At 44.0% G+C, this 23405-nt stretch overlaps 2 protein-coding genes across 10 annotated transcripts; one reads left to right on the top strand and one right to left on the bottom strand.

Annotated features, from left to right (window-relative positions):
- The first annotated feature begins 1680 nt into the window (after nt 1-1680).
- On the top strand, nt 1681-12682 carry LOC127389488 (A-kinase anchor protein 17B-like). Of its 9 annotated transcripts, none has more exons than XM_051630007.1 (7): nt 1681-1722; nt 2837-2931; nt 3652-3735; nt 6105-6231; nt 7877-8113; nt 9373-10888; nt 11452-12682. In XM_051630007.1, exons 5-7 carry the CDS (start codon nt 8024-8026, stop codon nt 11586-11588), a joined length of 1743 nt encoding a protein of 580 aa, XP_051485967.1. In that variant the 5' UTR covers nt 1681-1722; nt 2837-2931; nt 3652-3735; nt 6105-6231; nt 7877-8023; the 3' UTR covers nt 11589-12682. The 9 variants fall into 9 exon arrangements, 8 of the variants coding, with proteins under 8 accessions (XP_051485967.1, XP_051485975.1, XP_051485970.1 ...); XM_051630010.1 differs by lacking the exon at nt 1681-1722 and adding an exon at nt 1963-2503; XM_051630013.1 differs by lacking the exon at nt 1681-1722 and adding an exon at nt 5701-5849 and having other exon boundaries at nt 1963-2931; nt 6122-6231.
- A 2617-nt stretch (nt 12683-15299) lies between these two features.
- On the bottom strand, nt 15300-22087 carry PGRMC1 (progesterone receptor membrane component 1). The gene is made up of 3 exons (XM_051630016.1): nt 21665-22087; nt 19588-19743; nt 15300-17454 (listed from the first exon to the last, which is right to left on the bottom strand). Exons 1-3 carry the CDS (start codon nt 21981-21983, stop codon nt 17357-17359), a joined length of 573 nt encoding a protein of 190 aa, XP_051485976.1. The 5' UTR covers nt 21984-22087; the 3' UTR covers nt 15300-17356.
- Between the last annotated feature and the right edge of the window lie 1318 nt (nt 22088-23405).

Genomic DNA, 23405 nt, shown 5'->3' with positions numbered 1-23405 from the left:
AGGTGACCTGCTTCTCACTCAGTAACTGATCACATCAGCAGTTAGGGAAAGAATATTTCAGCAGTTCACAAATGAGTTTCACGAGTGAAACCTGCAAAGACAGCCATCTGCCATAAGCAAGGTTGTATTATTGTTATTTCTGAAACAAAGCTACGCAAGATTCCTACTGTTCCTTGGATCAGGTGTCAATGTTCTATTTCAATATTAAATATACAATGGGGTTTGATTTTTCCTATAGACTGTACAACCCAAAGGTAGGGAGATATACAGTCTCACAATGGGAAGTTATCTTAGCTTTTAAATTACTTAAGCAGTAACGTCGAGACATAATGCCTGGAATGACATTGCCACGCCACAAGTAGAACCATAGCCAGAATTCTTAGTTGCACGTACTTAAACATGTTTCATGCCCAAAGCTTCTTCCAACCATCCTCCTCCCCAGCCCATTTCTGGAGCTCCCGGAGAAAGCCAGTCTACGTGCACTGGTTGCCAGGCTTTAAATCAAAGCCCTTTGAAATGTAGTAGTTATGATGTTGCAAACTCTGTGTGAACGCTCCTGTGCGTGAAAGATTATTTACTTCAAATCCACTTTAGCTAAATGAGAATAAACAAAAAAGCTGGGCCTACAAAGTTCTTCTCACCAGTTTTGCCTGAACTGATTTTCAAAGCCATCATGTGAGTTGTACAGGCAAGGTTTCACCTTTCATTTCTGTCCAGTTTTAAGAAGAACGTTTTTGTAAGAGCAGAGCAAATACAGGGTGTGCAAAAATCTAAGAAGGCTCTGCCTGCAGCCCTCGCCTCGTGGGCATCCTTCAATCGCCGACCCTGGGAGCTACAACCGCACTGCAAGGGAAAGACTGAGGTGTCTGGTTTTGAGAAGGGGGAGAAAGGATCTAAAATGTATTATGTTCTGTAGTCACGATTGCAAGAGACAGAAAAAGCACTGAAAACTCAGGGAATGTGTGAGTGAATGAGTGCCCTAAACTGAATTCCTGTGCTGGAGAAGCCAAGTGCTGGGAAGCAGAGACAGTCCCTTCAGCAGAGGCAGCGGCGGGCGCGGCTGGGCGGGCAGCTGCCTGCCGTCCGGGGCCCAGACACAGCGCCGGCCCACTGCTCAAACTCCTACCATCTAGGACCAAAACAAAGAAAAGCTGGTATTAATCCTCACACACAGACGAAGCAGTGGTGCGTGAGGCACCTTTGTTACAGGACAAAGGAAACGCGGTACTCTATCACACCCCGGTAACCAGGCTGTCGCACTGCCTAAGCCAGGCAACAGCGAGGCAGGAACTCATTCTCGTTTGGTTTTATTTTTTCAATTCAAGGCACACAGACGGAGCCGGCAGCCCTGAGGGGCCAAGAGCCGGGCGGGAAGGCGCGGCCCAGAGCCGCCCGCACCTCCCGGGGCTCAGCCCTGCCCCGCTTTGCCAGTGGTTCCTCAAACACGCGCGGGAAATCCCCCAAGACCGCACAGCCTCGCCGCCCCGGGCCGCTCTTACTCGGGGTCTGGCCGCCACAAAATGGCCCCCGCGGCCGCAGCGCCGGGACCGAGGCGGGCAGCCGGGGCTGGGACCGAGGCGGGCGGCCAGACCCTCCCGCGGGCTGCAGCCCCGCGCCGGGAGGCGGGCGGAGCGGCCGGCGCCGCGCCCCGGAGGCGGGTCCCCCCGCGCTGCTCGGCGCTCCGCCCCGGGGGCAGCATCGCCCGTAGCGGCGGCCGGAGGGGTAAGGGCAGCGGGTGTGGGGGCGGGCGCTGCCGGCCGAGGGCGTCCGCCGCGGCGGGAGTGCTGTGGGGCGGGGCGGGTGCTCTGGGCCCGATGCCCAGCTGCTCCGGGGAGCAGCCGTGGCTGCTGGGTGCCCCGCTGGCCGAGGGCGCCGGGGGTCCCGGCCCCGGGGAGGGGCCGCGCCCGCAGGGCTGCCGCTGCCCTCCGCGCCGCCGGGCCTGGCCCGCGCCTGCCGAGACGCCGGGGCCGTGCGGCGGTTCCCGGCAGCTCCGGTGGGGCTGCCCAGAACCTGCGGCCCTGGCGGCACTGGCTGGCGGGTGCCGGGCTCGGCTCGGGCGGGCTGGCCCGTCCCCGGGCTCGGCCGGAGGAGCGTCAGCCGCTCGCTGCCTCTCCCGGCCTGCGCGGTGGGCTCCCTGACCCGGCTGGGGTGCGCGGAGCGGGGCCCGGCGGCAGCAGGGGGGGCTCCCGCTTCTTCGCCGGGGCTCGCAGCCGGGGCAGCAGCCTCCGTCCCGTAGCTCCGGCTGAAACCTCCTCCCGGGCGGCGGCCGGGCCCGGCGCGGTTCCCCGCGGCCGGCGGTGCGGTGACCGGCTGCGGTGCCGGCCGAGCCCGCCGGAGCTCGGGCCCCTGCCCGCTGGGCCGAGGGCCCGCGGCCTTGCGGCTGCCGTGTCCCCGGAGGTGGGGCTGGCTTGCGGTTTTCTTTATGCTCGCCTCAGAACAGGCAGCACCAAGTGGTGGTGCTGGGAGCGTTTGCTTCAAAATGTCCCGTTATTGCAAAATTTGGGTGAGCAGCAGCACCTCTGATCGCTTCTGCTCTTCACAGAACAAACTAGGCCCATCTGTTGAAAATCTCTTGTTTAAACTTCTCCAAGTGATGCTTTCTGCTAAATGCTTTTCCCTGTGTGTCATAAACTCTTTCTGCAGCTGTGGATCAGTAGATATGCTCCTGCATACCCGCCTCTGTGGAACTGAGGTGGTTTCTGTGCCTGGCGCTCCCCTTGGCTCTGTGCTGGAGCTGCTCAGGGGCTGTGCTGTGCCCCAGGGCAGGGACAACAACTGCCTGAAAAGTAACCTGACAAAATACAGTTTGTTGTTTGTTTTTTTTTTTCCCTCCAAGCTGGAATTCTTTCCTGACCCAGTTGATGGTGAGGTCTCAAACAGTTGGGATGGCCCAGGGCCTGGAATCAGTGACCCATTGGGAAACCAGGGATGGTAAGAGCTGTTTGAGCTAGTGGTACTGGGAGCAAATGTGAGGGGCACCTTTGGGTCAAATTATACTCACTACTTGCATTTTGCTTATGTGGGCTATATGAGTGTCTCAGGTTAGATATTTCTGGGCTGTTACTGTTTCCCTAAAGTCTAATTTTGTGTGTTTAAGTGGTGATAGAAAGTAGGCTTTAGTGAGTTAATTTGCTGTGTATAGCACTGAGGAAGTTCATACTCTGTTAGGGTTTGGGATTTGTGTGTATCGGAGGATGTTAAGACCATTGCAACAAACAATACATGGGCTGGAGAAGGTGCCTAACAATGAGGGACTATGAGAGAGCTCTCAAAGAGCTCAAGCTGTGTATTTTATATAAGAAAATTGACTGAGAGACACCTGGATTGCAGCATGTAAGAGGGGAAAAAGAACACCCCTAAACCCCACAAAACCACCTAGATGCTAAAAGGATGTGAATCTGCTATAGAAATGCTTAAAAAAAATCAGTATCTGGAAGTGGCTTCCATTTCAAATGGTGAATGAGAGAGGAGTGGAGCTGACTGCCTGTGGGGAGGGACAGGAGTTCATTGTGTTTTCAAACCAGAGCCAGGTGCCTTCCTGGAAGAGTTGCTTCATCCGAATACCATGAGCACAGGCCAGAGTAAGTGATCTGATGGCCTGTTGTGGTCCTGATCAGCTTGAATCTGTTCTAAATTACTGTATTATTTTAGGCCCCTGAGACATAGGAAGTTGCTGGGTTTCACAGGAATTCCTCAGCAGAACTGGGAGTTGATCACAGATCTGTAGAGTCCCAGGTCAGTATCTTGGTTTCTTTTTATACATTTAAGTAACACTTTTTTGTGTGTGTGTGTATATCAGGGTTATCAGAACATGTGATGACAGAAGAATGGTGTGCAGGTAGCAAAAGACAGTTCAGCCTGCAGTTATCTTAGTAAACCCAACTGCAAGGGCAAATGTGTTCCTGATGTTATAATCCTAGCAGAATGGCTAGAAGGAAAGAATAATTTGGTAAAGGGGTTGATTGTCAGATTCCTAGTGGTTTATCAGTTGAAACAGCTAAAACCTAAAGTTAAGACAACAGCTTATTAATGTGTCAGGGTTGATTCCTGAAGGCTATGCTGCTGAACAGCCAGGGGATCAGATAGTAAAGAATACTGTGCTTTATACACAGTTTTGTGATGAGAAATGCATTTCTGGTGCTTGAAATGCTCTTGGCTATGAAGAAGAGTGGGGAAGAGCAAGAGTGAGGGTCTGCACTGGCAAATCACTAAAGCTTACCCAGCTCCATGAAGGCACTTTTTGGCTTGTTTTCAGGTGATGGTTGCAGTTGCAGCCATGATGGCGTAAGGATGCAAGTGAAGAAAGATTTGCAAGGGCAGGATAATATCAGTTGGTTTATCAGTTAGTCAGCCTTTCCTGACAAAATTGGGGTTAATTCTGAGTGCATTTGGCAGCAGTTCCTTAACAGGGGTGATTCAGTGCTGCAGTCTGTGTTGTAGTTGCTGCTTCCAGAGATTCCCTGTTGTTTTTTTGTTTTGTTTTATTAGATGAGCTTTTCCTTTAGTACATATGTATTTCTTTGTCATTCTGAATAAAGTGTAGTCACCCTCTTTCACCAGTCAGCTTCTTGCACTGCACTTGTTTTCCCCTATGTCTTCCTATATTGAAGGCAAACAGGCATTTTTCAAGTAACAGCAGTATAGTTTTTAACCTGTGACAACAACTTTTTCTAATGTTACTTCAGTGGAAGCTTTTATGTGGCACTCCTGCAGTTCTCTGTATATATGGGATTTCTCCCCACTTTGGTTTAGTCTGTATTTATGTTAAAATGACAGCAAAAAAGAAAGGAAAATACATCATATAGACAGCATTAAAATATTGTAACCTTTATTTACGACTAGCTGCTGAGATTTTATGGAAGAAACTGCCACAGGTGGTGGATTGCCAACTTCTGCTCTTTTTTTTCCTTGAAGTTAGGCCTAATAAGCCCTTGCTCACCAGTGGAGGCTTCTCTGTAAACTTTTTAGACACTTAAGCTTGTGAGGGGAATAAACACTATGATTGTCCTGTTTGTACTGGATGTAGAGATACCGATAGATGAAATTAAAGCATCTGAACTTAAATCCTTTAATCAAAACCTGTTTTACTGGCCTGGTTTCCTGAAAAAATGGTGTGGGTAAGGTAAAAAGTTGTCAATATTTTCAATGTGGTTGGCACTGAAAGTGGGAGATGATCTCAGGAGCTGGTGAGGCTCTTTGAAAGATACTTGGTTTCTTACTGTTAGGCATGAAGTAGCTGCAGCAGCTGCCTTGATGCAGGTGATTCTTGGCTAGTAAAGGCTACCCTTTCTCTTTGTATCTTTTTGTTGAAGTAAGTGGAGGGATGAATCCATTTAAGTGCTATGCTTAGCCTGTCATTGTAAAAGAAAACTTGGAATCTGTAAGCTTAATTTCAGCAGCTTATTAGCTTACCTCCATAAGTACTTATTAGGGTGCCCCATTTTGATACATTTTTCCCAGCAGGTGATTTCTATACTGTGACCCTAGAATATGCCTCTGTGCTGGAAATAACACCTACTTATAATTAGATTTAATTTAAAATAATTAAAAAGTAATTAAAAATAATTACCTATTTTTTTTTGGTGTGGGCAGACCTTGATGCAGTTTTCTTGAGTGTTTTCTTTTAGTGTGCACACATCTGGGCGTTTGAATATGATTACATGCAGCACACATCAACAGAGTCCATTAATTTTTAAGCAGGCAAGCATTTGGTCCAAAAGATGTTGCTCTAAGAGTCAGTGAATCTGGTTTTGGCAGAACTGCATGGATCCTGCAGCCAGGAATGCTCTGCTGAACATACTGAACTTTGAGTACCCAGCAAAGCATGCCAGGAATGAGTTTGACCAAAGGTATGATGTCATATTGTGAACCCTTAATGTCACGGCAGCAGGAGGAGATATTTGGGAGTGGGGTTTTTGAGCCTGCTTGACAACCCAGTGTGAACTTCAAAGTGGTGTTACAGCATGCCAGGGTAGACAGAGACATTCTCAGGGGTGCAGGAGTATTTGGTAGTCACCTGGGGTCTCTCACTTGCTCAGCAGGTTGTCTGTATAAATACACAGCAAACTGGACTATTAAGTCTGATTCTGCTTCTTCTGTGACAGGTGATTTTTTTATACAGGAGGTGACTCCTTAGTGAAGGAGCTGTAAGAAAGAGAAGCCTGGAGAGACTAAAGCTGCAAGAACAAGAGCACATTTGAAAAAGGGGGAAAAAAGAGAGGGGGTTGAAAGGTGAGAGTGTATTTTTAGAGAATGTCCCATTTTATTGAGATTTCTCACACTACCTTATACCAAGTAATATCCAGCAAGAGTAGCTACTGTAAAAATTCAGGCTTTGAGGAAGTGAGTTGGAGAACTTGAAGCAGTTCTATGTAGTTTTTAATTTATGTGCTACTGTCCATGATAATTCTGTGGGTGAGGCATCAGATGGAGGGGCTGGACAAGGTTGGTCTAGAGACATCCTGAGGTCCCTTTCAGATTGGATTATTCTAGGATTTTGTGGACCTGGAATTAAATTGGAAAGCTGTTGCTCTCAAATTGATGTGAGGCTTGATTGCCTAAGATTCTGCATGTGGACTTTTTATATTGCTCTATGCAGCATCACAAATTAATGTCTTTATGCCCTGAAGGGAGATTATTTAATATGTTGTACATTTTTAGGTACCTCCCAGTTGACTGGAAGGTCCTAAGCCAGAGATGAACATTTTTTTGCGTATGAGTGAGAGTAGTATATTGAAGTTTTATTTCTGTAGATAATGTGTTTGGATGGCATCCTAAACTGTCAGTAGCAATTAATCATGTTACACACTTTCATCTCTCAAAAAAACCCAACACTTAGAATGGAAAGCATAGTGACTCTAATGTTAGGTCTCTGAAAACATTGCTGTGCTTCCATTGTCAACACCTTCTTACTAAAAAATATTAAAAAAATATATTTCTAAACAGTTAATTGGGTGAACACATTGTTTATTGAATTTTCTGGAGTTTTCTGTGGCATGTCATGTTGGTTATTTAGTAGATTTGCTTTCTACAGGACAAGGTTTCCAAAAATTAGTGGCTGCTTGCTCCCTCTCGCCACAGTGGGATGGGAGAGAGAATCAGAAGGGTCAGAGTGAGAAAGCTCAGGGATTGAGGTGAAAACAGTTTAACAGGAAAAGCAAAAGCCCCATGCACAAGCGAAGCAAAACAAGGAATTAAATCACTACTTCCATCAGCAGGCAGGTGTTCAGCCATTCCCAGGAAAGCAGGGCTCCATCACATGTAGCAGTGGCTTGGGAAGACAAATGCCACCACACTGAACGTCCACAGCTTTATATTGCTGAGCATGATGTCATATGGTATCTCTGTGCAGTTTGGGTCAGCTGTCCCAGCTGTGTCCCCTCACAACTTCTCGTGCACCCTGGTGGGACGGTGTGAGGAGCAGAAGAGGCCTCAGCTCTCTGTAAGCACTGCTCAGCAGTAACAAAACCATCCCTGTGTTAGTCTTGTAGTATCTCTTAAATGGGACCCTGATGCTGATCTGTAGGGGACATTTGTTAACTTAAGAATTAGACCAAATGATTAGTCCCTAGTTGTGTCCTTAGACACAAAAGATGATGTGATTGTTGTCTTGGCAGTGCTTAAAAGAGAACCCTAGAATACAAGCCATTTGAAGAGAGAACTTTCTAAATGTGTGCGTCAGTTGGATGCACGTTATCTATCTGCCATATTTTTTTAAACATGTTATTCTAACAAACAAGATTGCTTGTTAGCCACATGCGGATTCTTGGCGACTGGTTGCTTATTATTAGCACTTCAAAGACTTGCATCCAATTCCCCAGGACTCAAAATGTAAAGCAAGTGTCATCTAAATTGTCCCATATTGATAATTACCTAGAAAAAGACGTGGTGATGAAAAGAAGTTCAAGAGAGAAAAAAGAAAGCTAAGCTCGAGAGAAGAGAAGAGAGGCAGATAGATGGAGATGAGAGACATCCCCCAAAGCAGCAGAAGGTACCAGCTGAAGAACAGCAGTGGCCAGAGAATATGCCTGAATGGGAAGAAAGGAAATCCCTGCTAGCTCAGAGAAGAGTGGAGTCTGTCAGACTGCTTACAGTGCTGTTAAACCGTGTGAAAGTAAGACTATTTTAAAACATATTTTGAATTTTGAAGGGTATTTATTAGAGCTTGAATACTTATCTGATGCTGTTCAAAAGAATGCCTTGGGACTGAGTGAACACCTGAAGGCCAGAGAAGGCCTGAAGGTCTTTACGTGTTGTAACAAACTGCTCTCAGTCATGCCCTGAAAGCAAAGGTAGGGCATTTCCACCCAGAAGTTGTCTTTGATGCTTGTTCAAGGCCTCGTTATTACTGGGTAAAAATAGGGCTGGAAGGGCTGTATCAACTCTATTAGACTTGATCCAGCATGGCAAACAAGGAGTTTCAGGGGGTGAACACAAACAATGCTTCCTCTGCTTGTTTTGGTCTCAGGTGTGGAAGTGGCAGAATTAAAGTGACACAGATTGTGCCAGTTGCATTTCTAGTAGCCTTTGTTTTGTGGCCAACACTAAGCTAAGTTTGATTCAGCTAATGTCTTGAGAAAGTCAGCAATGAAGTGATAAAATTTTGAGTGGTAAAAATTTGAGCACACGCTTCAATGTTTGGAGGTTTATTTTAGTGCTTTGGGCTAAAAAAAAAAAGGGTTTAAATGCGAATAGGGTTTTGTTTCTCAGGGGTGCTAACATGGCTTTATCTTTGCCGTTTGCTAAGTAAAAATTTGCTTGCAGCTTTTAAAAAGTGTGTTTTCCTCAATCCTTAATGATTTCTAAAGAGCTATAATTTGCAAAGGGTTGAAGTCAGAGGCTACCTTTACCATTCTGAAGAACTTTTAGGGCCCCATAATATCATCTTAGCCTTCTTAATTATGAACGTGATGTGTTAAATAAACTTCTATTTTTTTGGCTTTACCACTTGGGGAGCTTTAGATTGGTTGTTTTTGGACCATTTAAAAAACAATGTGTAACAAAGTAATTTATCCTAAATAAAATTTTCAATCTACACAAGTATAGTAATTTTACTGTTGCATGCAATACTAGTTATTGTAATGCTGTGATCAAACGCATAAACATTTTCTTATGCAGCTGCAGTGAGATAGATGAATTGGTTGAAAGGAACACTTTCCTATTTTAATTGAGAGTGCAGCTTTCTGAGATGATGAAACATCTGATTTAGGAGTAGTGAGATTGTATGATGGAGCTCTGAACTAAGCCAAACTTACCCCTTGTGTATAATTCTGATCATGGGACTGCTTGCTTATGAGTGTGCAGTTTAGCAATATTTATAGCATAATTTACATAATAATTTTCCTGAATTATTTATTTTTTTTTTATTTGAAGGATTTTGTGCAGTTGGCAAGTCAGAAAGTGGATCCTTCATTGGGCTTAAGGAAGATCAATTCCTTTTCTGAAGCAGCATTAAAAGACACACGTCAGGAGCTGATTAACTCCCTTTATGGCACACACAAAGAGCTGAAACACAAGGAGCAGTTTAAGTGCCCATTAACTCAAAAAGATGGCAGCTTACCTGGTGAGGAAGGAGATGAGAGAAACTTCCATGCCTCTACTTGTCATATAGCCAGGACAATTGTAAATGATCCCTCTGCAGCCCCGAGTCCTGCTGGACGGCCTGGCAGAGATGAGTCCCACTCCTCTGGTTGTGCATCTTTACTGATTACAGTTACACAAGACTGCAGGGTCATCGAATCTCTCGATGGAAGGAACTACCCAACATTGAATGTAGTTCACACACAGACAGTGTCTGATGAAGGCTGTTGCAAAAAGCAAAAGGTTTATGAGACTGATGAATTCATCCATTATTTACTAAACTACTATCAGACACCATGCTATGCACGTGTTTGCTTAGAGCCAAAAAACACTGTGAACAAGTCCAGGTGGAAGAGAGTGGTGTTTGATGATGATAGTGGTTTTGACACCAGCTTGAGTAACAAACATGGTCAGTGCTTCAGAGAAGTGAGTCCTGTACAGACCCTCAAGAGAAATTGTAGTAGTGGTGATAATTACAGACTGGTGATCACTGTTGGGGAGCTTGAGTCAATAAACACAGTGTTAGAAAACAAGACCCATGGGGGTAAGCTTGAAAAAACACTGCAAGTGCAGAGGAATTACTCACTTGCTGTTGATAACTTAGCACATGCTGGACTGAATCATTCTTTGGATTGCACTGCTGTTACTTGTGATAAGGAATTTAGACAAGAAGATGGTAGTGATGAAGGTTCTGTACCATATAAAGCATGTGGGTCTGCTGGCAGATTAAAGGATTTGTTGGAAGAGATCAGTGATTCCCAGTACTTTAGCGAGGCACCTAGAGGCTCAATGAAGAGAACAGAAAGAAGGTGTGAAGAAATTTACAGCAATTGTAATAAAAGGTGCTTGCCTGCAAAAGCCAGGGAAAGAAAATTACTGGTTTACCTTAAAAATGTAACTCTGGAAAGTCAAGAGAAGGAAAGCAGCAATTGTAGCTTTTGTTCTAGTTCTGTCCATGAGGGCTTCACAAGGCAGTGTGAACATAAGCTTAAAAAGGCATGCAAGAGGTCAAGTAGTAAATTAAGACATGAAGAACAGAAAAGTGAGAGACCACCCAGGGAAGAGGAGAGAAATGCTCACAAAATGAAGAAAAGGCGAAAAAAACTTTCTTCTAATCTTTTATCTGATGAAGGTGGCTTTCCAGAGACAGACAATTGCATGCGACTGGAGTCACTCACGAAGATGCAAAGAGAATGTAAGAAAATGTTCCACAAAAAAGTGAAATTCAAGACATTTCCCCCTACCGTGGCAGCACCAGGTGTTACCCCTTGTGATGGCTCACCACTTCAGGAGACCCTCCAGAGAGCAGGTGAGAAAGAGGGACACCAGAACTGAGGTGACTGAATTTGATAGGTGAGGTTAATTGCTACAGTTCTTACAGTGATGGATGGTGTGTTTTTAAAAAGAGTTTTTAAAAATATAAACATGGCATTAAAGAAACCAAAGAGTGTAACTTCTGCAGTTCCAGGTTTGTTCAGTTTAGCTTGGGAATATGATGCAGAGAAGTTCAGTATTGGTCTACGTGATTGGATAGCAAAACATCTTGTCATGGGCGTTAGCAGATTGCTGGTTATTCTGTTAATAAAAATGTGCATGCCAACAACTCAACATGCTTTAGACAAATGAAATGGTGTTAGGCAACTCAGTATGTGGTATATCTGGGTGGAAGTACTGTCTGAAGTTACTGAATTTATATATAGATAGTCACCTGATCTCCATACGAGACTGTCACGTTTCTGGCTGTTGCTCACAGCCCAAATCGCTGTGCTTCCAGCCTGTTGGTGGGTGCCTTACAGCTACCTCCCCATACCCCTTCCCTCCCCACCCCCAACAAACTCATTTCAAGTAACTTTTTCATATACTTATCTACAGGAGATGAGAGGAAATTAATGTTGAGAAGAGAGATGGATGCAGATGTCAGAGGATGCTCTGTATTTCCTCTTGAGATAATTCAGACAAACCCCTGCTCAGATACTTTCTGTGGAGCAGAGCCCAGAAGAGGATGCTGAACAGCTACTATATAATAGCACTGATTTTTTTATATATATAGAAGTGGGAGAAGAAAGCCCTTTAATAATTTAAAAGTATATAAAATACTGGGGTTAATTTTGCTTAGGTAATTCCTTCAGTTAAAATATCTAAGTGCTGAAGTGAGCCACAAAACCTGCATCTGTGTTTGCCTTTTGGATAACAGAGGACCAAAACTTTTCCCAGGGCTAGACAAACTTTCATAGACAGTTGCGATGAATTTGAAAGAATACAGATTGAGATCTTGTAGTGTTGTACTCTGATTAAATGTAGGGAACCATGTACATATCTAAGTTTTGGTGTTTAGTAATAATGAGTAACTGGAGAAAAACATAGCTATGTAAATACTAGAGCAAGCTTATTAAGTGCCTCCTCACTTTGATTGTTAAAACGACGAGACTGGAAGGTGTGGAGGACATTTATGCTCAATTATGGGAAGTAATAGATTTCCAAAGATGAAAAAAATCCCATCTTCTGTAAAACCCACACTGGAAAATGCTTGGTTTGTATTCAGAGTTCTAGAGTTGTTTCTGAAAACTTGCTGGTCTTTGGGAGGAAGGGTTTCCCTGAACTTGTGCTTGATGTAGTACTTCAGGAATCTGAATGATTGTCTAAGCGAAGCTTTGAATGTTAGACAGTGAAGGGGCAGTGCTTGTCAGCGTGCTGACAGTCCCCATGTGTATGCAGGTTAAAAACTTGTTCATGAGATTTTGAAGGTACATTTAGTGTGAGTTGGCTTACAAATAATTTCCAGAGAAATTGCGAAATGTCATATTTGTGCTGCATGTAGGTAAAAATGTGAAAACACGCTCTAGGAGCTTGTTTTATATCCTTATTTATTCAGCTGACTATATTTAGAAGAAAGCCACAATTGCTTTTGGACAAAGTCCCTTAGCAAGATACAGAGAACCAGTTCCAAGTTCAATACACGGAGTATTTCAGCTTTCATTTTGCTATGCTTTATTTATTACATGGCAATATACCAAGTTAATGTGATAATTTTGTCTTCATTACTTAAATTCACCCATGTTTGTAACTTCTGCTCTAATAAATCGTAATTAAAAAAAAGGACAAATTGTAATTGTTCATGGTAGCTTTTCCCCCAGTGGTCAATATTGGTGATTCCTACAGGTTTCTGAACCAAGTCTTATCAGTCTTCTCTGTTCACATGTTCAGATGTTGAGTGCCTTTTCAGGGTCATGAATGGCAAATGGTTGCTACTCAAAGTACTGTTAATCTATTACTTTTATTTAAAAAGATCTTACTTTCTTGACAGAAATATTTTCTATTCTGGAGAACATTTATGCCCCTCTTAAGTCTCCTTTTTAGAATTTTATACACTTACAATGCAGATCAACTCCTGTATTTATTAACCATGTAAAATGTTTCAGTTGCATTGGTATGCCATACCAAGGGTGTTTTCTTTCCCTCTATGCAATATTTGCAGAGTAAAGATCACAAAACTTCCCCTTCTGCCAATCTGTAGGCACTTGTGTGTCTGCAATTACCCATGTCCCCTGAGACAGGCCTTTAGATGACAGGTGAGGAAGTATTTATTTTTGTTAATATGGGGGAACAGGACGTAAAGACTTCCTTAGGTGTAAATTTCCAGTGTTTTGTCAACATGCTGCAATATTCAATAATAAATAAACCAGTTCTGTAATTGCATCATGTTCTCCTATGTTAATGGAAACAGAAAACAAATCCTCTATCCCCAAGTCCTTGTTGTGTGTAAAACATTGTTAGTAAATAAAATGTGTGCACTTTAAAATGTGAGATACCATTGTAATCTTCATACTGAAACAGAACTCGTGTTTCCTGTATGTTTACAGGTGGCATTATTTAGAACCTGTTTTCAGGTGTTTTAATATTAATTCCTTTTTCCTATCAACACACTTAATTTGAGCTCCATCCTTTCATACACTGAATTGTTCAGTATAATTTTGCTTTTTATCCTGAACCTTTTTTTACTATCTTAACCTTTAAAGATACATAAAAGTTTGCTTTCAAACTTTTAAAATTTATAGCCTTGTAGAAGAAATTTCAATAGTTAAAGGAATGACACATCTCAAGTATGAAGGTTACAGAATGTTGAGACAATTAGAACCTGAAATAGGTTAAAAGATATATTAAAGACAGTGTTTGTATAGTTCAGCAACACAAATGTATGACATTGCTGGCATGATTAATTTTACACCTTTCAGTTTGAGCCTGGCATGTGCTGTTGTACTCAGCTGGTGTTTCAAGAGGTAATGGAAACCCTGTTTACTCTGACGTGTATGAAGCAGGGCCTGAGACTGCAGATCCTGCAATCAAATCTGACTTTCTGTACAGAAGTAATGAAAACTCCTAACAGAGCTGGTGAGAACAGAAGTCCTCTCAGGGGAGCTGTCTGAGCTAAGCTTTATTACTGGAAATATGTGGCCAGTTGGTTGTACCTGCAGCTGAATGCTGAAGTCAAAATCCTACAGGCTATTTTTAAAGCAGAAATATACAATGCCCATTATTACATCATTCTATCTACTTGAAATACAAGAACACAGCAATTACGATATAAAGCCTTTTCTTCTTAATCCAGAGATCCCAGACAATGCATAGAAATGCCTTACCTTTTGCAATACCCTTACATAACTCTTGACATAAGCATTCCTTTCTTTGTTTAACTGAAACACCATGAAGTAAGAGGTAACAAAGATGATTAAAAGCAGGTAAGAGTCTAGGTAAAAGAATCTCAGAATTTAACAAAGCAGTTGACAGTATGCCAGGACTGGTTGGAAATGAGCTGCTGCTCAATTGTTTTGATTTGTCCTGGAGCTCCTTCAGTGTGCCATGGTGCCACACACGAGTGAGGGCTGTTTGGGCACTTCATATGACTGAGATGGATGACAGTCTCTGCTCTTGGTCTGTCATGTTCTACTTTGTTATCTGATAAGCCACCTGGCACAACTCTTAGTCATTGCAGCCACTCACTGTTGAAAGGATGGGTCAAGCTGTCATTTACAGAGAGTAAAAAAGAAGCTAAAACCCCTCCATTTTCTTCAGCACTTCATAAGAAAATAAAATCTGTGCCTGCTGCTTCATGAAACCACTGCTTTTGTGACTCACTTCTTCCCCTTTCACAATAAATTATCTGTTTTCTCTGAAAAAGTTCTGGTCTCACCAAAGTGTAATACTTCCTTCCCAAGAGGCATGGATGCTTAACATTAAGCTTTGTCTTTTGTTAATACCAGTTTTCTGTGTAGTTTTCATTTATTATTACTGTTCTCTGTGACTAATCATGTTGTAACATACAGATGAGTAGTTAAAATAGTGTTGAGTTCCTCAGGATATGGACTTCAGTTATGGACTAACTAAAGAGTCAGATGGTTGGGTCCACTGAAGGGTAGGTTACAGCCCAGCCTTGTTCCACTACATCACAGCCTTCCAAAGCTCCAGCTTTTGCTCAGTGTTAACAATTATTTTGGCCTTTTTATGTCTAACTCTTTTTGCAACAGCAGGAAAGCATGTTAAACATGAACCTGTTCTGTTAAAGTTATACTCCAGAACTGCATTTACAGGCATTCAGTTGGAACATATTTCACTCTATGCTTTGGATAATGTAAGACACTGGAAAAAGACAATATAAAACCTGAAACATTGGGGTAATATTAAGGACCACATTCAGTTACAGTAAATAAAACCAAACATCACCATTATTCAAGAATATTTTATTTTTTGCCTTAAATAAAAAAGCACACTTCCAATTTGAGGTAAACCATTAGTAGTAGTTTGTAAAGAGTATAAATGTCTCTAAAAATAAAATAGCAACACAAAGGTCATGACAAGATTTGTATTTGTCTCTAGACCTTCACTAGGTAGTTCACAAACCACTCTACCTGAGCTAGCTGGCTCAAACAACTGTACTCCTCATCTGAAGGGCCTGTGCAACCAGAAGAAAATGTCATGACAATGTTGGGACTGAGGGAAAGTCATTGGTTCTCACCACAGATGGTCCCAGGCACTTCAACATGTTGTGTCAACTTGTTGATGACAGCTGCTGTTGTGCAATGCACTCTACTTCTGAACAATTTTGCCTAGTTTACACCTTCCTACTCAGGACTCGCTTCATCATTTTCATCGTGTTGTCAAACTGAAACAACTCAGCTGAACAGGAGAACTAAACAGAGGGAGCTACACCAGACAGGCACCCAAGCAGAATCACCTGGACAAGAATCATGCTTATGAGTGACCAGCAAATCATCAGTTGTCTCCTTGGAAGTTCTGAGGAATTTTACAGAAGTTTTTGGATGATGAAGGAACACATGGACATTTTTCCCTGCCACCTCTGGTAGGAGACTAGGTCACATAGTCAGAACAAACCTAATAATTAAGTGTAGATGTGAGCTGGGAGAGCAAATAAGTAAAAAGCAATTCAAAGGTCAAGTCCCCCAGGCATAGCATTGCTGGTCATGTATGAGATTGTGCCTTTTCTTTTAATGGCAACCTTCCAAAGCAACAAACCCCTCCACACAGAAATGGCTTACACCGTGTTATTTTATTTTGTACAGAAAACTTGTATAAATTACATTGACTGGTAATAATTTTCTGCTAGTTAAAGCTGTGTGTACAAGAGCACTTGTTATTCATGTCATACCAGGAAGTCTTTTTTTTTAGGCCTAGGAATTAATAGCAGCTGATCATCTCCATCATTAGGAAAAAGTTCTTTACCATGAGGGTGGTGGATCACTGGAACAGGTTGCCTAGAGAGGTGGTGGAGGTGCCATCCCTGGAGACATTCAAGGTCAGGCTTGATGAGGCTCTGGTAAATCTGTTCTAGTTGGACATGTCCCTGCTTATTGTAAGGGGGCTGGACTAGATGACCTTTATAGGTCCCTTCCCACCCAAGACATTCTATGATTCTAATTTCATTAAAATTCCTCAAAGCGTTTTACTAAGAGGAAAAGTGAATGAACAGTAGTCCAGTTGAGTCACACTTCATGGTGTAGCTGGTTTTTAGGGATGCCTAGTTACACTCTAAGGCTTTGTAACACTTCAGATGTGCTTTAAAAGTAAACAATATTATTCCATGCATAATTATGCGTGACTGAATACATCAAGTATTCATCAGTCCTTACTAAATTTCTAAGTATCTAAAAGTAATTTAACCTCTCAAAAATTCATGTATTTTTAAAAAGCAGTTAAGTGTTTAATCTGTAAGCCCCTATGTAACTCCTTGAAAGCCAAATTATTTTACATAATATTTAATTACTTTGCAACACAAATTAGTATGATGCTTCATGGACAAATAAAATATAGTCCCTTTTTCTAAAGGAATCACAGCCCAAGGCCCAGATCCTGCAGAAGCTAAGACAAAACAAGATTTTGTGGAATTTGTGTTGGATATGGGAAGTTATTCTTGTGCTTGTGTCCACAGTACCAGGCTGTTAATGAAAAACTGGATTTCAACCTACTCTGCACTAAATGGTGATAGAAGAAAAACAGTACTAGTCCTTTATTGCCAAGATTGCAGTTGAGTTTTACACACCTATTTTTTCGTGCATACTTCAGATTATGCAAGTTTAAAGGAAGACAGATCTTAGGCAGTTAGTCCTTTACCACTGAATTTGAGAAGGAAACCTTTGAAAAGACTATTTATTGTAACTCTAGACCTTTTGCAAGGCGCATTGTTGCTGTTGCAACTTATAAAAAACAAGTGGAATATTACAAATGATCCTTTACCATTAAAAAATAGATAGCTTCTCAGTGCACTCTAGTCTTTCTTGGCATCCTGGCCATCTTTTTCTTCATCAGAGTATACAGTGGGTTCCTCCCCTTCCTTCAGCAGCTTACCAACATGGCGATACTTAACTGGGAAAAAGAAAAGAATCCAAGTCATTATTCTGCCCTGAAGATGTACCTTTTTAACTCCTAGGTCTGTTTCCTGAATTAATAACATGCCTGTATTATAATAAAACAGCTCTCAGCGACTAGTTCCAAACACTGGGGGGAAGAAGAAGAGCTGAAATTAACTACTTGAACTACTATTAATGTTGTAATAAGTTTATGGAAACGTGCAAAGTGAATGTAACTGTAATTCTCCTGTTGCCTAAGATGAAAGATTAATGAATGTAAAGACATGTGTAAACGAAGGGACTCATCCAATCCTGGACTAGATTATTCTTCTTGCCCAAGCTAGTTTTTCAACCAGTGGCACTGTTAGAATATTTATGTTACGTATTATACATACATGCATATACATATGTGCACACATGTACTCAACTTCCAAGGTTTTTATTTTTTTGTAAAGGATGTTTAAAATATCCAGTTGGACAGATGAGAGATCCTTTCTCCCAAAGGGAAAGACAGATCTGTTATGTAGTTAAGTCTCTGCCTTATTTTATTTCTCTTTCTGAACATATAAAAATGCCAAGACCATATACATGTAAGAACTGAGAGCTACACCATGGTGCCCATCTGTCAACTTCAACAAAGCAAAAGATGCCTCTGACTACAGGTATTACAGACTAGCTTTGTTGTTATTATTCATAAGAATTTTAAGTTGCCAAATTTACTAGAAACATAGTAATAAAAAGAGTGCAGTTCACAGTCAGTCCTGATGCATGACTCTTGAAAAGGCAGATTTAAACACTAGTTTAGGTCAGATATTTGGCAGCAAAGTTCTGGTTTCTGCAATGTACTTGTTAGCATCATAAAACAGCCATTCAGTGTGGCATGATTAACAGCCTTGATTAAGACAGGGAGAGTGCCAAAATAGTAGGGGCACATCAGGTCAGGACTGAGATGTTCTAATGACATTATGTGGAGGAAAGCTCCATTCTAGCTAGTGATAATAAATCTTTAATAACAAACACTAGATTTAAAAACAAAAAATTGATTTCCAGTATACTACTTTTTTTAATATGAAATTCCCATCATATATATATATATATATATATATGTATATGTAACAATTCATGAAAACAAACAACCGATACATGTATTTTTCTGTCTTATCTGACAGTAGAAAAGAGTCCTTTTGGTGTTCACTTGCCTAAAAGGCATCATGAGATGTGGAAGAATTATTTTTCATCATCAAGATACACAATAGGAGGAAAAAAAAAAGAAATATCACTCCAGTAGGCATGCCCTGGTACCAGGTCAACGTAGCCATTTCCATAAAACAGGTTTGAAGTTCATCTTTTTGAGCAGCAAGTTTAGGTGCATGACACAAAACAGCTGGAATTGCTTTTTTAAAAAACTTTTAATACTAAATGTAGACAAGGCAACTATGAGACTGACTTGCTTCTGTTACTTTTAGAACAAATAGCTTAAGCTTGCAAGTTGCCTTTGTCCCTCTGCCACTCTGGCCATTGCTGTCACAGTAATGACCAGGCTGTGTGCAAGCGCAGAGGTGGCATTTGCCCATTGCTCATCACTTCCTAGGAGAGAAAGTCAGCTGGATTGAGTTGTCCATGAGTCTTACAAAGCAAGACCATGCAGCATAATTTATTTAGAGTAAAAAAAGCTTTATCAAGATCTCTTAAGGGGAAAAGGCCTAGTTTAAACTGTCTTCAAAACTCAAAAACCTCAAGAAGTAAAAAATTAAAATATTACTCGTTTCTGAGAAGCTGAACACAACATAAGCTTCCCTTTTTGAGAGCACTGAAATCTAATTTTCTCTGTAGATGGGGTATTAACTATATCAAAAACATGCTCTTTATTTCCAATTTCTGTCAATGTTCTGGGTGGTCTTATAGATCACATCCTATGGCAGAGTGTGGTTCTGTAAGAGGTGGAGGGAGGGAGAACACAGAAGGAAAACCTGACTTTTCTTAATTGTTTTGAGTAACAGTAATTCTAGTAATAATTAGTGAACTGAGGTATTAACTCAAAGTCAGTTTCCAGACTGACGCTTCTAGCTGATTACAGCCTTTTAACCATTGCTTCCCTTATTACACATTAGTTAGCTACTGCTTTGTAAATAGGTTTAAAATTGCTTACAAGTGAATTGTGACTCCCAGTCCCTCAAGGTCTCTTGCTGTGTAGCGTCGAGATCAGAGAGGTCATCATAGTCATCCCTCAGAGCCTCCTTATCCAGGCAGAAGGTGGCAAGACCTCTGGATGCATCTCTTCCAGCAAAAATCCCATATGGGCCATCTTTCAAACAAAAACACGAGCAGCATTATTACAGAGGTAATGGATACTGTATCATCTTCATGGATCAGAGTCCCCACACTGAAACAGATGATGGTTCCTACCCTGATCTGTGGGTCAGAGGTCGCTCAAACTTCTGAAATGTTTTTTAAGTTTCATTCTAGTTGGTAATAAAGGAAAACAGAAGAGGACAAGAAACAAAAGCATGGGAAGAGATACTGAGCTTGCCGAAACATCCAAGACAATGAACCACAAACAGTGCAGGGAACAAACATAAAGACAGGGCAAGAGTAAGTGTACAAATTGGGAAGCACCTCCTCAGAAAGAGGAAGAGAAGGTTTTGAAGTCTGAGGTGAAATAGAAGCTAAGAGATGCTCCTAATTTAAAAAGCTGAAAGGATGACTTGAGAGGAAACGTGGCGAGATACAATAAATGAACAGCTTGGAAGAAGCACCTATTCAAACTTTGAAAATGCAAGATGAACTCCAATGACCAAAACATGCAACTCAGCAGATCAGAGATATCAAGAAACTCTTGCTAAACTTCACTAATTATTAACTTGCTTGCATGACAAGCTGAAAATAGAAGTTATCACATGTTGCAACTGGACATTGAAAGTTCTTCTTAAGGGACCTGAACAAAGATGTGGACTCTGTTACTGCAGAGAGCATGCCACCTTCCGTGCCTCCTAGAGTGAGCTTTTCCTAAATTAATCAAAAGAATCCTACTTTTCCATTAAAACAAAAACCAAACTAGCCAGACACTGTGAAGAACCATTCAGCAGTTACCAAATTAAATACAACGGGCAGCTTTTACTGTTGTCCAGGAAGGTAGCATCCGAAGTGGGTTTTAGTTGGCACAAACACAAAACAGCACATCTAGCTCAGCTGTACATGCCATCTTAACAGCTGCAGAATGCAAAGCTACAGTCCAGCATCATTCCAGGATGGTTTCCAGTCTATGTTTAGACCTAAAGTAATAATCTCATGATTATTACTTCCAAATATGTGGTGTCTCCTGCATGAGTCTCCTTGTCTCTGAGTAGCACTGGCAGCTCACTTCAGCTATCTAAGCGTGCTTGTGCCAGACAGATCTAGTAGACATTAGCAAGTCTCAGAGAGGCTTTTAAACAGGAGGCTTCTTTTCATTACACGCTTACACTTGGGTACACAAACTTCCACCCTCCTCACCACTACCTGCTCTACAAGTCTGCACAGCTTATTCAATCTCTGCACATTCGAACTGCCTGCACTCCTGATGGGAAACTGGTTTAATCTGAATTGCTAGGTATTTAGTATAAATATTATGCAACAGAGCGATGTCCACTGAAAGCTGGGGACGGAATGCAAACACTGAAAGAAAACTTTGCTTCTGCCTCCTGGCATCAGGCAAAGGCACCCGAGGCCGAGGAAGCCGCCCGACCCAGCGGCGGCACCGCCCTGACGGTCCCTGCGGGACGTGTGACCTGCCCGGGGAAAATAAAGAGAACAATGAAGCAAGGTGGGCTGGCACAGCTGCAGTTCTTACAGCACCGAGGCCCGACACCGGCGCCCACGCCAGAGGGGTGACCCGCCCCGCGGCCCCGGGAGGCGTGCGGGGACACCGGCCGAGCCGCGCACACCTGCCCCGGCCCTGCGGAGCCCTTCCCAGCCCCCCGGGCCGCCGGCAGGACGAGGGGGCACGGGCAGCTTAGCCGAGCGCTGATCCCGCAGGCCGGGCGGGCCGGGCATTAGCGCGGCGGACGCCGAACCCGCGGCCCAGGCCCAGCCCGCCCCGCCAGCACCGGCCCCGGCCCTCCCCGGGCCCGGCCCCCGCCGAGACCGCCGCGATCCCCCCGGCCCGCGCCCCAGCCGGATTCCGGGCACACGGGGCAGGGGTCCCCGGCCTGGGCCCGGCCCCCCCGCCCCGCGGCCGCCGCCCTCACCGGGCCCGTAGAACTTCTTGGCGCTGGTCACGTCGAAGACTTTGCCGTTGACGGCCATGAGGATGCGCGGGTCGCGCACCCCGTCGTAGGCCCGCAGCTCCGGCAGCGTGAAGTCGCGACGCTTCATCCTGGGCAGCGGCGCCGGGCCTCCCTCGCTCGCCGGGGCCGCGGGCCGCTCGCCCCGCAGGATCTGGTAGAGCAGGAAGAGGCAGAGGCCCAGCAGGCTCAGGTTGAGCGGGGAGCCCACGATCTCCAGCAGCAGGCCGCCCCCCTCGGCCGCCGCCTCCTCGCCGGCCACCGCCACCTCCTCGGGGGCCATCGGGCTGGGCTGCGCTCCGGCACGGCGGGCTCTGCGGGGCGAGGCGGCGGCACCGGCGGCAGGAGCAGCCCGGCCCGCCTCGGTCGCGGAGGGGCGGCCCGGCCGGGCGGGGCGGGGCTGCGGGCGGGAGGAGGTGCTCCCGGGGCTCGGCGCTGCCAGCCCGGGCCCGGCAGCAGGTGGTGGTGTGAGCCCGGCGGTGGCGGGGGCAGCCCGGGGAGCCCGCGGTCGGCAGAAGCTGAGAGCAGGGCGGCCCCGTTCCCCGCCGGTGCGGCAGCAGGTCAGGCCGGGCCGGGCCGGGCCGCTGCAGCGCTGGCTCCCGGGAGCAGGTTTTCACAGAAATTTTGTCCAGCGTTACCTGGGAGCTGCATCAGAGCCGTGTCAGAGCTGGCAGGCGGGCCCTGCCGCGCACTGGCTCCCGTGCGAGGGCTCATTGCTCTCCTGGCAGGGCAGTGTTCGGAGCGCTCGGCAGGCGCAAAGGGAGCAAATTACCGCACCTCTTCGTTTTTCCCATTCAGTTAATACTCCCCAGCCCCCCCAAAAACACAGAAGCAGCAAACACAAGGTACTGTTACGAAAAGAAAAGTGTCCAGTAGTGAACGTCTTTATTCAGGCTTCTTTTCAGTGGACATTTTTGTGAAGTAAAACTGCAGGTGAAGGCTGTACTAACTTGATACATCTGCTCCATTCAGTGTTCACACGGAGCAACCGGAGCCCTGCATGCAGTTTAGTACTGCTGAGCTCGTCTGCTCCTTGCTCTCAGCTGTGCAAGAGAGGTGATACTTGGGTCTGAGTAGTTGTCTCTGCAAAATGGTGACCTTGCCGTGCTTAAAAAAGAACACAACCCGGTGCCCAGTCAGAACACCATCATTCCCTCTGCACAAGTGAGTAATGTCCCTCAGGGTGCACACGGAGGAGAAACGCAGTGTGCAGATATTGATCTCACGCTGCAGCTTGGCAGGTGTTTCATGTCACTGCTTCATCGATGAAGCCACGTTTCTTGAACCCATGGTTGGGACATTTAGTTAGACAAATTCGAAAGTACTGCATTTAATATACTTTCTGATTAGAAGTTTTAGGAAAATTTTAACTCTGTGGGCTAGCAGGGCTACTGATAAAGAGATTTGCCTTTTGGGACCTACTGGTGATCTCTCAGTACTAGGGTGTTTAAAACACTTTGGCTCTTGCAAAGTAGGATGCTTGGTTCCACCTGCTGTCTGATTTGGGAAGCTCCTTGTTTTGTTGCTCTGCCGTTGGACCTTGATCTGTCCTTTCATGGTATATGCTGACTTTTGCTTCCACCTGCTGTGTTACTTAAAAACCTCATTGTTTCATTGGTCTGATGACTGAGATTTGTATTTGGTAATAAAGTATGTCTGGTATTTGACCCTATTTAGGATACTAGGTAAACCTCTGAAACTTCAG

This window comes from Apus apus, chromosome 12 (assembly GCF_020740795.1).
Source record: "Apus apus isolate bApuApu2 chromosome 12, bApuApu2.pri.cur, whole genome shotgun sequence".
NCBI classification, from domain to species: Eukaryota; Metazoa; Chordata; class Aves; order Apodiformes; family Apodidae; genus Apus; species Apus apus.
The sequence above is the reverse complement of the archived record's forward strand: the minus strand, read 5'-3'. Positions and strand labels throughout refer to the sequence as shown.

What these genes read in the sequence shown, in the direction of transcription:
- LOC127389488 (XM_051630007.1), top strand. Translation starts at nt 8,024, where the DNA reads ATGCCTGAATGGGAAGAAAGGAAATCCCTGCTAGCTCAGAGAAGAGTG. An exon ending in TGCTGTTAAACCGTGTGAAA is followed by an intron (nt 8,114 to 9,372) that starts GTAAGACTATTT and finishes TTTTATTTGAAG; the next exon opens with GATTTTGTGCAGTTGGCAAG. An exon ending in GGAGACCCTCCAGAGAGCAG is followed by an intron (nt 10,889 to 11,451) that starts GTGAGAAAGAGG and finishes ACTTATCTACAG; the next exon opens with GAGATGAGAGGAAATTAATG.
- PGRMC1 (XM_051630016.1), bottom strand. Translation starts at nt 21,983, where the DNA reads ATGGCCCCCGAGGAGGTGGCGGTGGCCGGCGAGGAGGCGGCGGCCGAG. An exon ending in CAAGAAGTTCTACGGGCCCG is followed by an intron (nt 19,744 to 21,664) that starts GTGAGGGCGGCG and finishes TTTGTTTGAAAG; the next exon opens with ATGGCCCATATGGGATTTTT. An exon ending in CTGGGAGTCACAATTCACTT is followed by an intron (nt 17,455 to 19,587) that starts GTAAGCAATTTT and finishes TCTTTTTCCCAG; the next exon opens with TTAAGTATCGCCATGTTGGT.